The 17,324-nt window shown below is 30.7% G+C and overlaps 1 protein-coding gene across 3 annotated transcripts in view; it reads right to left on the bottom strand.

The window, feature by feature from the left end:
* The window catches only part of LOC143252965 (mitogen-activated protein kinase kinase kinase 20-like), a 149,768-nt gene that overhangs the window by 66,575 nt on the left and 65,869 nt on the right, over window positions 1-17,324 (bottom strand). For all 3 annotated transcript variants that reach the window (XR_013029274.1, XM_076505918.1, XM_076505919.1), the window contains 4 exons: window positions 11,184-11,267; window positions 6,328-6,468; window positions 3,423-3,497; window positions 2,135-2,189 (listed from right to left, as the gene is read on the bottom strand). Coding sequence is in view for 2 of the 3 variants with exons in the window: in XM_076505918.1 (XP_076362033.1) it covers window positions 2,135-2,189; window positions 3,423-3,497; window positions 6,328-6,468; window positions 11,184-11,267 (355 nt within the window). In the remaining variant the exon portion in view is untranslated. The remainder of the gene's footprint in view (window positions 1-2,134; window positions 2,190-3,422; window positions 3,498-6,327; window positions 6,469-11,183; window positions 11,268-17,324) is intronic.

Below are 17,324 nucleotides of genomic sequence, written 5' to 3'. Positions count from 1 at the left end.
GTTCTTGCATCCAGTTATTGAATTTCAGACCCCATTGATACCATTTTTTCTTCATTGAGTTGGTAAGAAGTTGTTTTTTGACTGGTCTCTTTACCCTTCTAATGCAATTTAGAATGATGTAATATTCCTTAAAATTTCATCTTATATCCCAAAAATAGATCAACCGTACTGCAAAACACAGCTAATGATGCCGTCTATGTGAAAAAAATGACTATTAAAGGAAATCAGCAGGTCCAGCGAGGCTACACTGGCTGCGATGCTGAAAATATTATAAAATGACTATTCATTTCAATTAATTTGCACAAGGGTGTAACTCTATCAGTATAGGGTAAGCTTATATGACCAACCATATAACCTTTTTGCATTCATTTAAATCTTTTCACATTTAATATTTCTAACTTTCAATATAGTGTGTATATTTTCACAAAATTTGGTAACATTTCACTTAATATTATGTCTTAAACATACAAAAAATCATATTTTTAGGAAAGTATTTTTAATAAAATAAAAATTAGCCCACAAATATGAGTATTTGTTTTGAATAGGCCATGTGTAAAGTAATTTTCATGTTAAAATTAAAAATACTTTTCCTAATCTCAAAAATCTCAAACTTCATTTATGTAAATCCTTAATACTTCCTAAATACATTTCAAACGTTTTTGTTCCAGTACAATTTGATAGTTCATATGTTATTTTCTCTAATCTAATTCAATATGAGATCAGTCAATTTCACTGACCTTGTAACAACAAAAAATAATCAAAATAAATCTAAATTACCTTTTTTTCTTTCTATAATGACTTCATATTGTAACGTGAAACCACACATTCGTTTATCCTAATTACCTCTAAGATCATAGTAGTATACATCTATTTAGATTTAAATTTTATTGTTTTATGCCCTTTAAATTATGACTAACTACTGTCTGCTTGCTTATAAGTTGCAAATTACTAGGGGAACATGCAACTCACATTACACTATCAAACTACATTATCCACAAAGTATTACAACTAGTACAGGCAGCACACATTCATGCCTTATGAAACATTTTGATTTTATATATTATTATTCATTTTACTTAATCTAATCTTAACTCACCTGAAAAATATCTTATTTTTACATTTTAGTTGCTTTTAAAATTATACATAGGGAATAAAAATACTAATAACATACAAAAGGTAGACAAATTTTCTTACCTCTCAAAAAGGTTTTGGCTTTTTCAACTCTGTGACAACAGTCATTACAAATTTATCAAAGCTAGTCATTATCTTTCTCACAGGAATGATGTTCATAGTCTTATTGAAATTGACATTTAATGGTTCAGAACATAAAGTTATACAACACGTCATTTGATAAATAAAAAGCATGAGTTTCTGTTGTCTATTAGTAATATATAATTAAATGTAAGAGTGAACTGTTAATAGTTAGAGAGGATGCAACAGGTGTGTGAGGCAGGAGGGGTCTGATTTTCTATTCTACAGCTGTGTAACCATAAAAAGTTGGAGACTATAATAAATATAATTTATCTGAGAAATAAAGTTTTTATAGAGAGTAATGTATGCTTAATTTCACACTTTCTCAACAGGTGGTGGATAGAATAGGATAATGAAATGCTAAGAGAAAATGTGTCACATGTGTCACAGTAGGGGAAATTCAGGAGTTTTTAAAATATTGCTTTGTAGTATTAAGAACTTAAAATATATGTACTATTAAGTTATAAATTATTAGCTAAGATTTTATGCTATTCTAATTTGTATAACATGCAAAAAGTAGTTCAACAAAATTTTGAATATAATACACTAAAACTTTGTGTTATGTACAGTAAAAGAATATAGCCAGTTGGATAGGATTAAAATATATCACAATTCTTTATGAAATGTTTTTAACTAGCAAATTCAAAGAACTAGAGATAAAGTCTGATTAACAAAGCACTAAAAAAACATAAGGTCGTAAGAAAATCCACTACAGTCAACCAACATCTATTCGTAAAATGAAGTAAAAGACAGTAGGACTTCTTACTGATGTTTGGAGATTGTAACAGCAGAAGAAATTTTTCAAAAAAAGATTAAATGTGTACTTCTAACATTTAAATGAAAAACAAATTTAGAAACAAAAACGAATGTCAGAAATACTAACCATCATTCTTCATACACAGCAGTTGTTTTAAAATCTGTCGAAATGAAGGCCTTTCCTAAAATATCAAAATAACTTTATAAAATACTCTAACTTCTGACTGTTGTTTATAATGTCCTATTTATATTTATTTGTTTTATTGAATTTGAATAGTAATATTTTGGTATATTCAGTTTCAATCAAATCAAGAATTTAATTAACTAAATTTATTACACATATAATATATTGATTTTTTTGAAACACGATTGCATCCATCAAACTCACCTCTATGCAAAACAAGTATTACAGGTCAAGCTCATTTACTGTTGCAATGTATTGTAATTTTGTATCAATTTCATATGTGGCAATATTCAAAACAATTATCTGTTGCAAATGTAAACAAAGAATATTTTGATCTACAAAAATTTAATGCTAACACTTTAACATACAAGTATTAATATGCTACTGTATTATAAAACTTAGCATTTTTAAATATATTAATCTTTGGCAGAAATTCTGCTATTTGCTGAAGTAGAAATTACATACTTTAAATAGACAGACAACTTACAGGATTGCACATAAATGGTTTGTTAGATATATAGTCTCCAGGCAAATTGTAGTTAAGTTCGAATAACTTAATAAATTATTTTTATCACTCCACAATACATACACAGCATTGTGATATATGTTAATATCAAACTAATGATGAAAAATATTTTCTATTTGATATTATTTTTTTGTTATAATTCTATCATAAATTTACATCTTGCAAAATATACAACTTAAGAATAAATATTGTATATTTTTTGTGTCAGTAATTACCACAGTACATATTTTTTATTTATTGCCTTAACAATTTTGCACTTCATGAAGTATTAGTTAGCTTATATAGGAATAACAGCAAAATTATGACAAGATTTTCTGTAATATGTGAGTTAAAACATTTTAATTTCTCATTCAAATTTAGCTCTTTTTGCTTATTTTGTTTAAAACTTGGTTTTAAATGAAATATTCTTTTGTTAAATCAATCATAAACACAACCAATACAAATTCAAACACTACATTTCAATATAAACTGAAAAACTAGACCTCATTTTCTCTGCATGACTTTATACAACTGAAAGATACCTTATTTATTTCACATCTGATTTCTTCTTCTTAATTTAATAGAAAGAGACAAATTTCATAGTCGAAAACATTGCTCTTAAATGAATTTGAAGATTCAGTAAATATCAATGATTTAAAGAGAATGAAATTACATAACTTTTTAACTTAAAACACGAACAAAAGCAAATCTCTGCAAAGTTCTTACTTTAGGGTCAGTTTTCCAACACTGTTTCATTAAATCAGCAAACTTTGGTGGACATGAGCTTGGTATTGTCAACCTCTATATAAAAAAAGTTTAAAAAGTCATCAAACCAGTATGAATAAATCAATAATTGCATATACTAAGTTAAAATAAATCAAATTTATTTCGATGTAACCTTTCTGAAAAGCTCTCTGTTTAAAAGAGCAAAACTTCAGATAATTATCTTATAAAAATATAGGAACTCTTCATGAATACCTTTTACAATAATAGATAAAATAGCATTTTGTGGTTTTGGCTTGATGTTTTTATCTAAACTGTAATTAGCATCCAAAATGTTCATAAAATAATTTTGTGGATAACCACAAGAAACATGGAAGTCCAATATAGTGAAACTGCTATACAGTGTTATTTAAGTAATTTTATTTATCATTTCTGTATGATAGAACTTCCAATTTTCAAAGTATCAACATAAAATTTGAAATTTCTTCCAATCTCATCAGAGAACAATAACATCACACTGAAACAGTTACATTTGTAAAAAGTAAACAGAATTCTACTTTAAAGTTCTTGAATAATAACTAACAATATTATAACTAATATGGTGGTTCATTTATCTAAATAAAAAATTATTCATGGTTTACAATATTATTTTCACAATAAATTTAAAATATATTAATTTTGTATTCTTTCAGGCTCATAATATGAGATATAATAGCAACAGGCAAGGTAACATGTTTCTTCCTAATAGCTAGCTTTCAACTGTCATACTACTGGTATCTCCAGGTTTATGTGAATAAAAGTTTTGATTTTGAAAGTATGTTTGATTAGGAAACATTTAGAAGTTGTATACAATAAACTATGTTCTGTTAAACAGGCATTGTTTATAATGTTAAAGTTTAAATAAAATTTGTTGTTAAGCTAAGTGTCTGACATTTAATGGTAAAAAGTGTTTAAATAAAAATTGAATAATATTAAGCATACAAATGTTTATGTACACACGAATAAAAAAATTAAAAACCACAGATTAAAAATATGAGAAGTAATACATACATACACACACACACATCTACAAGTAAAAACACAGATCACAGCACAACTGCAAATTAAACTGTATACAGCTTCCCCTTTTTTTCTTGAAGTGGTACTCGTATTTTTACTTTCACCAATAACTTTTGTAATAATAAAAGTGATGAAAGTTTGGACACAACTAACAATTCAAGAATTTTTCCCTCTGTAGAGTTTATCTTGCAGATGCAATAAAAACTATGTGAGTAAAATGCTCCACAAACATGCCTGAGTGAACACAATTATATTGTAAGTTTCAGTAATTTTGAAAAGCTTGTAGCTAGTAATGCTTTGCAATGTTTTATATTAAGACATGTTGTGGGATAAAACTTGCTCTCTCTAAGTTGAAAACAACTACATTAAAAGACAATATGTGAAGTCTCTTATAACTATAAAAGTCATAACAAAACTACAAAAAAAAGCATGAAATACAAAGTACAAAAGTTATATGATCAGTTCTGTGTGGTCTGACTTATTCTGACTTGAAAGACACACACACATATAATTGTTTTAGGTTACCAGTTTTTTAACTTATATAAATCTTTGTTGTTTTTTTCATTTTGATTGATAGTTCCAAGTTTAAAGTTTGATAACATTTTTGTTGTAAACATTAAATTCAATTACATGTGACATTATTGTTATCAAACAGTTTCCAGCTTTATAAACTGTAACATTTATATAGCACAAAAAAAGCTGCATTCCAAATTTTTGTATGTCATTATTGTTGACTAACTTAAAGAATCCAAGTACTTAACCACATTTAGTTCTCCTTTAAGTGAATTTTAGTTCTGGATTTAGAATTTGTTTTCTTTTTTAATTTGTGCATTTATAGTAATGAAAAAAACCATGGGCATTAATAATACAAATTAAACCCTGATGTCAGGATGATGACAGAGAAAACAAAAAACAAAGACTTCTCAGAACTAATATGAAACCTAACTAATATTCCCACTATTAAGGCAGCTTTATTATTTATACCAAGATTTAAGTATAAACCACAACTGTTTAAGTAATTATTTGTATATATAATGATACTCTTTGTGATAGATAGCAAATGCTAATATCATAATCAGCACTCATATACACGGTAGAGAACTTTTTGTAATTGTGTCATTGTCCTCTCTGCATTCAATTTAAATTTCCTTTATTCTATATAAAGATTTTTTATGGAAATTCAAAAATATATTAAAATTATCAGATGTTTGTTGAAATTAAACAGTAATATTCCTGAATAAATAGTGATGAATAAATATAAAATGTGTAATCAATCCAATCTCCTTGGATCAGAACATATATGCAGTTTACAACCATTTTTTATCATTCCATTTATTATTTCAATGAGGAAAACTGCAATTAAGTACATTCTTTACAACAACATTTTATAAATTCATGCTGGTTTGTTATGACTGCATGTGTATATACTATGAGTTCCAGCATAAAACATATAAATACAATATTTTTTTCTGGTCATAAAAGTTTAATCTCAATTACCTCAAATTTCATTCTTTAAGTATTTGTATTACCCTTTCTAGTAATAATTTTTTTCTAATTTTCAGTAGCTAATTTATTGTTCTGTCTTTAGCAGTTAATCTGTTATGATCTTGTGACAACAGACTGACAAAATGGATGTTGAAGATGATATAAAATATTAGAAAATACAAAAAAAAGAGAGAATAATTTTCCTGCAAAAAGGAGATACACAGCATGGCAAATAGATGTTTGGTTATTGTATATCTAGATGCATTTCTTTTACAAAGTACACACTTTTGGGTCATATATAACATTCTACATACAAAATGAACAAAACAAAGAAATGACATCTGTATTAAATTTCTTCACAAACCTCATCTTTCTCCACCACAGCCCAGGCAATTTGAAAACCTTCAATACCTTTAAAAGGGACTTCATGTGTCAGTAACTCCCACAGGACTACACCATATGACCAAATATCACAAGATTCTGAGGATGGAAGGCACTGAATCACCTGAAGCAAATATTATTATTGCTTGCATATTTCTATAAAAATGTACTAATGAATGTATAAGTTACACAAGTAATAAAAATCTGTGTATGGAAGCAAAATAAATTAAAGTATAAAACTGTAGATATCATTGCAATGATAATTATAAAGGGAATGGAATATAAACTTATATCAAATAATAAAATTCACTGTTTACTAACAAATAGTGTTACACAAGAAATTTATCTCTTTAAAAGAACATATGACATAATTAGTCCAACTTACTTTGCAAGGCAAATCTGAGAGAACAAATACAATGACAGAACAGGTATATAGATTAGTACAGTTAAAGGGTCAAAATGTTGAATAATGAAAGCTGTTATACTCAAGTTCACAGAGATAATCAAAATAGGTTTCAAAACAAATAGCTGAATTATTGTACAATAACTGTGTTGTCAGCTGTCAAGGACTAAGATAGGAATCCTAGTCATAGGTTCGAAGAAAGGGCATTATGATGTTACCTGCATCCTTGAAGTTAACATCTCTTTAGCTTAAAAATATATTTCTGATAGATACCTTATCACACAGAAATACTATTTCCTTCACATGTTTACTTATGAGATCTGTGCAGCACTAGTCTTGAACTAACTTCTACCAAAATTGATCTTCTGAATATGAACTACATTGGTACATGATGGTGTCATTATGCAAAAATTGCTCTCAACCAACAGGAGGACAACCACCTACATGTGCAGTAACTTCCCTCTATGCAGTTACACTTGTGATAACATCATTCTTCAACAGTAAAAAAAAGTACCCTAAAGTGGGGATGACAGGTATGAATGCTTGAAGAGATATTGAAGTACATTTTCATATTAGGAAAATGTTAACTTCTGTGAGATGATAACTCACCTCTACACATAAACAAAAATGCTAGAAATTTATGCTGAAATGGTGAAGGGGCCAGTGCAAAAGTTTAAACCTAAATGAGCTTCTTTCAGAAAGTACCTCAAGGAGAAGCTCATGATGTATTACACCTGATGGCAGGGGCTCTATAGAGGCACAACTGTGAAACCCTGTATCTCATCTCAATCATGACTTGCTGTGCCTTAGACAAAAGGAAAGAAAATCAAAATAGCCTGAAGTGCTACCTAGACAGGTTCTGGTTGCAGAAAGAGGGTACATTACTTGTGTGAAGAATGATCCATATTACACTGAGTGTGTCATCACTGCCCTGCTTTTTACCCTATTATTCTAAGCCCAATCAATAAGAATTCTCCATGGTCCATCACTACAGTGGCACAGAATGCAGGGCAAAAGTCTCTTGTGCTCCTCTTGCAGAAGAGGGAGGTAGAATTTGTACTGGGGAGAATTGGAGAAGCGACCACCAGCCAAAAAGGTTTTTTCACATGGAGACAGTGCAGTGGATGACCACAAAACTCTATTTTAAAAAGTGGGAAAGTGCAAGCCAAAGAAGTAGGAATTCACTTCTCTGCTGCTGGCTTTTTCCATGATAGTCAATGGAATTGGTATGGTCTGGATTGGATAACTGAATAAATCCATACACCATGAAGACACCTTTAGTGGTCTTGCAGAACACTCCATCATCATGCATGGAGAGAACATGAGAACAAAACACCTTATGGCACTGGAGAAGGGAAAGTGTAAAGGTTAATACTGCCTGTCAAAAAGTAATGGTGGAGATCAACAAATTAGACAAATTTGATGAAAATGAGCACAGAAGAAGAGGTCCAAGGCCAGAAAGCAAAGAGTCCAAGAATAACTGCACCTAATCTGAAGCAGGGCACATCTACAAATAATGTAGATGCTGTATTTCTTCACAAACCTCATTCTTCTCTACCACAGTCCAGACAATCTGCAACTCTGATACAACCCAAAGTTCAGAAAAAGCTCCATCACACACAGCTGGCAAAACTATTGTCATGAATAAATGGCATATTTGTGAAACATGTAACTGTCTTGCTTTTCTACAATTTTGTAATTATGGAGTTTCACCAAGTACAGACACAGTTTCAAGTATCAATTATATTGATCAATGCTAGTTCTAAAGCTACAGTTATTTAACTCAGTTTGATAATGAAGGGTGGGAAATTATCTTCAGAGATAAAGAAAGAAATGGATTAATGTAAACAGCAAGTGGACATAACATTCCAGTATGAAAAGAGTCGGAAGTACTCTTACTGTAGGAAGGTTCTCAATACCTTCTCACATGTGGTAAATGACATTGAGGAAATTGACATTGGAAACTGACTTCATGTGGAGACATGAATATAAGGTTAAACTAGCTTCAAATTCCTTAATAGTTTTTGACTAGAAAATCTCTGTGCACTAAATGACAATTAATACATAACAGGTTGAACTTCCAGTGACAACAATGAGAGTAATCATGATAAGTTGTACCACCAAGAAGTAAACTAATATAAATAGAACTTATTAGGTTAAAATTTACATCTAGTGGCTTGGCAATAGTAAAATTAAACATTCCAGTGTGTTCTGAGAAATTATTGGTGGATCCAATTTTTGCGAATCTGAACAATAAATATGATATTATAAGTATCATAAACCAACAATCCATAAAATTTGACTCAAGCCTGAATGGGATATTTAAAAATATGGAATTGTACAGGTAGTACTTCCACATCAAAGAACATCAAAAGCAATCATGTACAGAAAGTCTGATGCCAAATTCCCATACAAGGACAGTTTACACCCTCATTTACAAGAGCTGAATGACCAGAGCTGTGGAAGTCTAACAGTCAACCAAATCACAGATTACATGATTTGCTCATGGGAATACCAAGATTCCTTCTCTAGTGAACCTTATGACTTAGGTCAAACAAATAAGATATCTCATAAAATTGATACTGGAAATGCAGTTCCAATAAGTCAGTTTGTTAGACAACTTCCACTTGCAAAACAAATTAAGACTTTTAAAGAGATAGAAGATGTGAAAAAAAAAGGAACAACAAAGTTGGGTATTAGATCACTGTCATCATCTATTACATTTGTGAAAAAAGGATGGATCCTCAAAGCTATGCATGGATTACCAGAAGATGAATAAAGTCACAAAGAAGGTCATCTACCAACTAGTTTTTGACACTTGACTCATCTCCCTAAAAGTAGATAACAATTTTTAATAAAAATAATGAATTAAAAATTAAAAAACAACTGTACTTTAAATAATAATGTTAATCTTGGGTCCCACACTAACACTCTATTCCATTACTACTTTTCTACTTTGCAGCATTTAATAGAAAAGTGGTATAACTAAGTTAAATTGAACGAGTTTTTTGTCTTTTAACTTGACCTCAGTAAAACCCATAATTACTTATTTTCTAATGATTTCATACAGTGTATTTTTAATTTTTAGAAATTACACATAATTATTTTCCTTAATCATTTACATCTGAAATGTTGCTCTTGTAATTCAGAAAAATTCTCTTAATTCTATGTCATAATAATGAAAACAATATGCATTTTACTTCTTAATAATATTTAAAAATACAAATAGGTTTACAGATGACATAATTTAAGGTTTGAAATTGTATGTGCAAAGTAAACTAATTATTGCATTCACCACAAAGATGTTTCTTATGTAAAACTCCTGCTTTCCATTATAATAGGAGCTCTGCCTAAGATGTTCATTTTGAGTATTTTAATGTTTTTTTAACTTATGTTTTAGACAAAATTTACTTTGTATCTATATTGGCAATGTCAGATTTGATAGCAATTGAAAAAAAAATAGTGCAACATATTTCCAAATACACCCACTTTTACACAGAAAAATGATATAAAAATAACTTTCCTCATGTCTCTATCAATTCTTAATCTTGTTTTTTATATTTGCAAGAAACATATGGACTTGCTCTAGCTATCACAATTTGTTATTACAGAAGTTCTTCCATAGCATATGTTTGTGACATAGTACCATGGAGACTGTAGAGTCTATTAGGTTTTATACAGGTGTCACGGGAATTTTGAATGGATTAAAAATTTTATAATTTGGTTTAAGAATTGTGACATATTTAATATTTTGCAACTAAAATACTTATGTAATTTGACAATTCTCAATCCACAAGTCTTGTTTATATTCAAAAGTATCCAAGAATATCAAATTAGAATTTTGTTCACATTCAACTGTAAACTTTATATTTGGATGTTTCTTATTAAAATATTTTCAAAATTCAACAACAAGGTTCAGTGATTAAGAATGGCAAAATATCAAATATGTATTTTCTAAAGTAAAGCAGCTTTACTTCAAAAGGGCACTTTTTCAACCATTATTCTTAAGGGGTAAAAAAACAACAACAAACAAACTAACCCTAACATGTACATGTTTATATCCCATATTAACATCATAAACTTGGTCATTCCTTCAAACACAAAATGTGATTCTCTTGGTATAACTTGGAAAAAGCATGTCTAAAAGTTCCATTCATTGTTTCTGAAGAAGAAGAACCAGTTCTTAACACAAATCAATTTTGTATTTTGAATTATTACTGCAATGAATGTTTTATTATAAGAAATGCATGTGAATACAAATCTAAAGGATGGCAAAAGGATTTAATCTTTAAACTATGGTTGTGTGCACATTCTCATCAATTTCACACTGATCAGTAGTTAAAACAAAAACTAAAACTTAGTCATGTAAATATGCTTTAAACTTTATCTGGTGAATATCATCCATGTTAGTGTTTCAATACCATATCAATTCTTACCTCAGGAGCCATCCATGGAAGTGTTCCAGCAAGAGACATTTTGGTAGTGTTTCCAAAAAATCGAGATGCACCAAAATCACATATCTGTCAAAATCATGTTTAGTTTAATAAGTTCATAATGTTATTACAACATTATTGTTGTATTCTTAGGGTTAAACTAAACAGGAATTAAAATGAGAATAATATGAATATATTTTTTTTACAAAATATTAAAAGATGACAAAATATAAAAAGTGTACAATTTTTATTAATATTGCTTAGTTACAAAAAATAAAATAAAAATAACAACTTCTGATATTTTCAATATTTGCCACAACTATGGATAATTAATAAAATATTTATTACACAAATTTTAGAATTTTTATATTTTTTGAAATAAGTATATTATTAATGTATTATTGTAAAATAGTTACAAAAACTAAAAAACTTTATAAAAGTAACTTAAATCATATAAATAAAGCTTGTTTGTACGCCATTCCTACTCATAAGTTTGAAGGTTATTTGTTTTTGAATTTCACACAAAGCTATACAAGGGCTATCTCTGCTAGCCCAATTTAGCAGTGTAAGACTAGAGGGAAGGCAGCTAGTTATCACCACCCACAACAAATTCTTGGGCTACTCTTTTACCAATAAATAGTGGAAGTAACTGTCATATTATAATATCCCCACAGCTGAAAAAGCAAACATGTTTGTTGGGACGGATATTCAAACTCGTGACCCTCAGATTACTAGTTGAGTTACTTAACCACCTGGCCATGCTGGGCCTTGAAGGTTATTTGCCATTAAGTATTTTATAATTATGTTTTTTATGTTTGGCAGTGTTATACCATGTCAACTAACTTTATTAGATATTTGTTTACCATTTCCTAACAATATCCAATGTAATATATTTATTTTTGTACTAAGTTTGAACTGTGTGTTGTTGCTATACACATCATAACTTTTTATAGTTCTAAAACTTGAAGTTTACTGATTTATTCATAAATACTCTTTAGCTTGATATTTAAAACAAATTTTGAGATTCTTAGAAAAATCAAACAAATAAGATATTTGTTGTGACACTATTACTATTAAACTGAAAATAAAACAATACTCTTGAAAATACTTTGTTTAGTTTAACTTGTACCATTCTGATTTTTTGAAAAAAAATGTGAAATTACTTTAAAAAAAAATTGTCTTTTAATTCTAAAGCAGGTTTTAATCACTTTTAGCTGATAATTTTTTATAATAATAATTAATATTTAGGAGAAGCAAGTTGCCTGTTAACAGAAGTAACATATCAGTACATGCATGTGTGGTTTATGCTACTGCAGCTACACATTTCACACAAAATGAAGATTCACGTGTATTTCTGAGAATTCACACAACATTCACACATGACAAGCACCATGTATAGTAGGTACATGCATAACATTATAAGTATGATCATGTATATCCCTACTACAGATCATCTCATTTATTAAGTTTGCTGTTACTTTGAAACATAATTAATATTAAAAGTTACTGAACATAACTAACATTTGCTTATCTCACCTGATTTAAAACTGTATTTTTATATGCTCATTAGCAATCAGAAAATCATAAGATGTATACAGTTATTGATCAGCTGCACAAGGTCACACAATCAACACGTATCTACTTATCATTTAATAATTCAAAAATTTGATTTCCTTTTCAAATTGTGGGTACTTAAAATAGTTGGATTTTCTCGTAATTGATGAACGAGTCATTTGTATTTTTCATAATTTATACATAATTTTCATACAAGCATTATATGTGCATAATATGTGTAGTATTAGTAAAATATTTTTTTTGTTACTTAAATATTAAAGTATTTGCTTACTTCTTTTTAAATTAAAATTTCTTGGAATTTATCTTTGTAATTTCATAAGGCCTACACACAGAGCAAAAATTATAGAGGGTAATGTAAATTTACATTCATGGCTTTGGATATATTAATAAACTATACCCATGTAGTAAAATATACATGTAAAATTGTTTTTACGTATATATTTCTCTACAAGTGGGTTTTCTCGTCATCACTGTACCCATGTAGTATTCAAGTTAGCTAATATCCAACAAGTAATTACCACAATCCTAAATAAGCAGTAGATTCAAGGAATTTGTAATGACAAGAAAACCACTAGAAGTAAAAACGTTTTCTCAAGATGGTTGGTATGGTAGTATGGTTTTTGTTAATCTGAAGATGATCTAAGAAGGTCAAAACATTCTTTTATACTTTGTTTAAATTAAAGTTTTGATACCCATACCAACCGTCTTGAGAATAAAGATTCAAGGAGTGTTTTGAGGAAAATATACCTCATATGGACTGTACAGGAAAAACAAATTTTTATTTAAACAGAAACAATAATCTTTAGTTTTAATACACCTACAACTTAATAACTGTTTTTTGAGAGAAGATAAATAATGTTAGATAAAATGATCTTGATGTTTTTGTTGAACAGTCTCTCAAGCCATCCATCAAGCATGATAAACAAGACAAAGTTGTATTTACAAAGAAATACTGAATTCAAATTTACATAATTTATACTTTCATTTCATAGGTCACTAATTAGTACTGTTTCATCTTTGGCTTCTTACCTTAACAATAACAGTTATTTGAAAGAGTTTTGGAGAGAGCTTCTCAGATAACATCTTAGAAATAAAAAAAATAAAACTGCAGATGATTACTACTTTGCCAAAATTTATATCTTTGTTCTCTAGTTTTAACATTTTCACCATTAAGTATGAAAACAGGTGAAAATGTTAAAACTAGAGAACAAAGATATAAATTTTGGCAAAGTAGTAATCATCTGCAGTTTTATTTTATCAAGAGATTAGCTGGTTTTTGAAATGGGTTGCCTTCAGATGTGGCAAATACAGTAGTTATAATTTTCCTCCATTGAAAATGTATTTCCAATAGATACCTTTACTCATGTAATAGCTTTTTGAATTCAGAACTGCTTTTAATATGCACAATTTTCACTCATCAATAGCCTTGATACTGTCATCTATCCCATGTGTTTACATGGTACAACTGTAATGTAGCATGTGGTAGCTCTCTACTAGTAGAAGTGTGACATACCCTCCTCACACAACTCCCTCTATACTGACTCAAGCTGTACATCAAGATTAGGCCAAAAAGAAGCACTAGAAGTGAGGAAGATGGGTGGGAAGTGTGATAAGAAGTATTTATTGGAAATATATTTTCAGTGCAAGAAATGTATAACTTCCCATATGATACTTCATGTCTCCTTACATGATATTTAGAATCACACAATAAACTGGTGGAGGAACCAATACAAAATTTACCTAGATGAGTACCATTCAGAAAAGAGTCCAAAAACAGCCAATGGAGTGTGAATACTGAATGTAAAGGGACATGCCTGTGGGAAATTACACCACTTTTATAGCATATATACTCTTCACCCTTTAAAAAATACTCTGCTAAGCAGAGTGAAAATAATGCACTTCCAAAGCCTAATTGAATAAGCCAAATTGTGTTAAGTGGCTAAAGTATATTACACTATATTTAGTGGAAAAATCCAGCCCAAAACCAGGCAGCATTGTTTATTTATTATTCAATCCACGATAGCAGGAGGATCTCCACTGTTTTCATCTCAAGACTAAAAAGCAGAAGGGAAAATAGCTTCAATCCCATCATTCTAGTCAATGTACCTGTGTACAAATTCAATAAACAGTGGTTCCAGGCCATCCAGAAAACTGACGTATAGACAATGGTAGGAAGGAAATGCAATGTGGTGGGTCAACTCCAGTCCAAACCTTGGCAGCAGTGGAAATTTATTATCCAGTCTATAACAGATGGGGGGTTCATACCAGCCACATGTGTGGGAACTAATGTTGGCTAGTTCTGATCTAATCTAACACGACTTCCAGAAACTGACAACCAAATAGCAGTAGGAGATAAGAAATCTAAGCCAGAGAGGTGAACTGTGTGTGATAGATCATCTTCAGTCTAAAACCATGCAGTATTGGGAATTTTTCACCCATTCTACAGTAGGAGCAAAGTTCACACCATCTACACTAATGGAACATCACTACCCTACTCTCAACTGAGTATAACTGGTCACACTTAGGAGAAAGCCTTCATGAGTCCACCATCCAAGCTGTTAGAAAAATGGTATGTAACAAGAACTCCCATACTCCACTTAAAGGGGAGGAACAACACACTGGGGAGTCCAGAGGTATGCAGCACCAGAAAAAGTGTAATGGTTGACCACAGAGCCCTATTTTTAAAAGAAGGTGGTCCTGATTTATTCAACCAGTTATGAATAGGAATAGATAAGAGTTGTTGATAATCCACGAGTTAGTATGTTCTGAGACAAATTTAATTATGAAGGAAAACAGCATTAGAAAACCTCTTGTGGTCTTGTGAAACACCCCATTTAAACAATGGGCCTTATAAATGTTAATGGTCATCCAGTGCATATTTATAGATTAGTATACCTGGATAGGCACCACTCACCACAGAGTGCGACCCAATGAGTAAAATATGCCAATGTAATAGAAAAGAGAAATAGGAAAATACCTATTCACATTTGAACTGAGATGTTTAAAATGGCAATAGGCAGTATTTGGTATCCTAAGAAAAAGACAACAGCCACATGACGAAGATAATGAGTGATGAAGTTGTGTGGTGCAGTCTACATGTCAGTCTGGATGATCATCAATGGACAATGAAAGTGGGTAACCAGGAAGAGAGTTCAGAGGAACAAAACAAAAGAAAGAGGATGGGAGAGAAACACCTTATGGGAATGGAAATAAAAAGAAGCCATTGGATTAGATTGCTTAATATCCAAAAGTGACAGACACAGAAGAACTACCAATGATAGAAAATGCACCATTTTCTTTGACAAACCATTAAAGATAAAGGAATGCTAAACATATAGAAATCCTCGCAAGGATCAAACAAATGCATGGGTGAAGCTAGATTGTGGTGACAGCAAGAAAATACACAGATGACTGAGGTTGCCAGAGATGAGAGTAGGAAAGTAGTAATGGAGAGGATGACTGAAAGAAGGTAAGGGATGGAAGGTACAGTTAAGCAGACCAAAAAGGGTCAATGAGAAAGAGTTGACATGGAATGATTTGGATAGAGAATAAAACCCTGAGGAAGGAGGTAGATAGGAAGACAGACATAAACATAAAGGTTGGACAATTCTGACTGAAGGTGTCTACTGTCAATGCCATATGATGTGGAACCAGGGACCAAAAGTGTGAAATTGAGGTGGGTAGCTAATGCATCCAGAAGCAGAGTACTCCACTGGGTGCATAATCATAATCAAAACACCTGAGGATCTAGGAATCACTTTGTAGGAAGAATTTTATTAAGATAAGACAGACAATCTACAAGATTCAGAACATCAGGGACACAGCATATCAGTAGATGGGTGAGAAACAAAAGACCCAGAAGAGGAGTTTCAACATTCAAAAACAATGTGAGTGTGAGGGGGTTTCTCTTTGTTGATTGATGTAAGAGACAACAGTTTAACTGTTGGAATTGATCATAACAAACTTGTCTTTTACCAAAGGTGGGAAATGATCAAAAGCTTAACAAATGGCAAGTAGATCGAGAATATTGATGTTCAGAGTCTATTTGACAAAGACCAATGCCTTGTGATCTCATGGAAATTCATAAAGGCTCCCAAACCCATCAGAGAAGTGACTGTAAAAGGATGCACCTTTGTATGGGGAGGTGAAAAAGGAATGACAGCCATGGTGTGTCTTTGTCAAGCCATCAGGCTAAGTTGACAAGAGTGAGGGAAAGAGAAAGATAACAGAGTATAACACTAAAGAGCACTCATGCTCACATGACCCAAGAGAATGTGGGCTTCTGTGGAATCCTAAGTCTCCAAAACAGACAGAAATTCACATGTAATGAAAGGAGGAGGGGACTGAGCTTCAAGAACTAATAGCTATATTAATCTCATACAGAGAGGAGAAGGTTGCTGTTTTTGAATAAAGCACAAAGCTACACAATGGATATCAAAACCCAGTTTCTAGCATTGTAAGTCTACAGACATACTGCTATGCCACTGGAGGGCAAGAGAGAAGAAGGATAGGCTCAACTGAGAACACTCCCAAATGAATAAGGTACTGGGTTGCAAAGAGAAAGAGCTT

This window comes from Tachypleus tridentatus, chromosome 6 (genome assembly GCF_004210375.1).
Source record: "Tachypleus tridentatus isolate NWPU-2018 chromosome 6, ASM421037v1, whole genome shotgun sequence".
Classification (NCBI taxonomy): domain Eukaryota; kingdom Metazoa; phylum Arthropoda; class Merostomata; order Xiphosura; family Limulidae; genus Tachypleus; species Tachypleus tridentatus.
The sequence above is the reverse complement of the archived record's forward strand: the minus strand, read 5'-3'. Positions and strand labels throughout refer to the sequence as shown.